The sequence below is a fragment of the Volvox carteri genome (genome assembly GCF_000143455.1).
Source record: "Volvox carteri f. nagariensis unplaced genomic scaffold VOLCAscaffold_368, whole genome shotgun sequence".
NCBI classification, from domain to species: Eukaryota; Viridiplantae; Chlorophyta; class Chlorophyceae; order Chlamydomonadales; family Volvocaceae; genus Volvox; species Volvox carteri.
Genome location: NW_003307897.1, coordinates 11033 through 11582, shown reverse-complemented (window position 1 = coordinate 11582; position 550 = coordinate 11033). Strand labels below are relative to the sequence as shown.

The window sequence follows — 550 nt, the reverse complement described above, 5'->3', positions numbered from 1 at the left end:
ACACACCTCGGATAGGGGCCGGCCGATCTTATTTTAAAGCCACCAAGCGCTTCTTCCCCTTTAGTTCCCCTTTAGGGGATGACCTAAAGGGGAACCCCCTTCGTTGTCTTCTTCTTCCCCTTTAGTTCCCCTTTAGGGGATGAACTAAAGGGGAACTTTAGTTCCCCTTTAGGGGAAGAACCCCCCTTCTTCCCCTACGGGGAGTTCATCCCCTTTGGTTATCTGTCTTCTTTAGTTCATCCCCTAAAGGGGAACTAAAGGGGAACCCCTTTAGTTCCCCTTTAGGGGATGAAGAACAAAAAGGGGGAACCTTTGGCTCATCCCCTTTAGTTCATCCCCGAAGGGTAACNCCCTTTGGTTCCCCTAAAGGGGTTCCCCTTCGGGGATGAACTAAAGGGGAATAACCGAAGGGGGAATACGTCTTCTTTGGGCTCCCCGAAGGGGAAGTCCCCTTCGGTTCCCCTTTAGGGGATGAATAAGGTACTTCCCCCTTCGGGGAGCCCAAAGGGTTACTTTGTCCCCCGCTGGTTCCCCGTAGGGTTGTCCCCCT

The 550-nt window shown here is 52.8% G+C and overlaps 1 protein-coding gene across 1 annotated transcript; it reads right to left on the bottom strand.

Annotated features, from left to right (window-relative positions):
- Positions 1-331: 331 nt before the first annotated feature.
- Positions 332-508, bottom strand: VOLCADRAFT_71444 (uncharacterized protein; the record flags this gene model as incomplete). The annotated part of the gene is made up of 1 exon (XM_002959561.1): positions 332-508. A coding segment is annotated over one exon (177 nt), but the record flags the coding sequence as incomplete, so codon positions are not given.
- Positions 509-550: the final 42 nt, after the last annotated feature.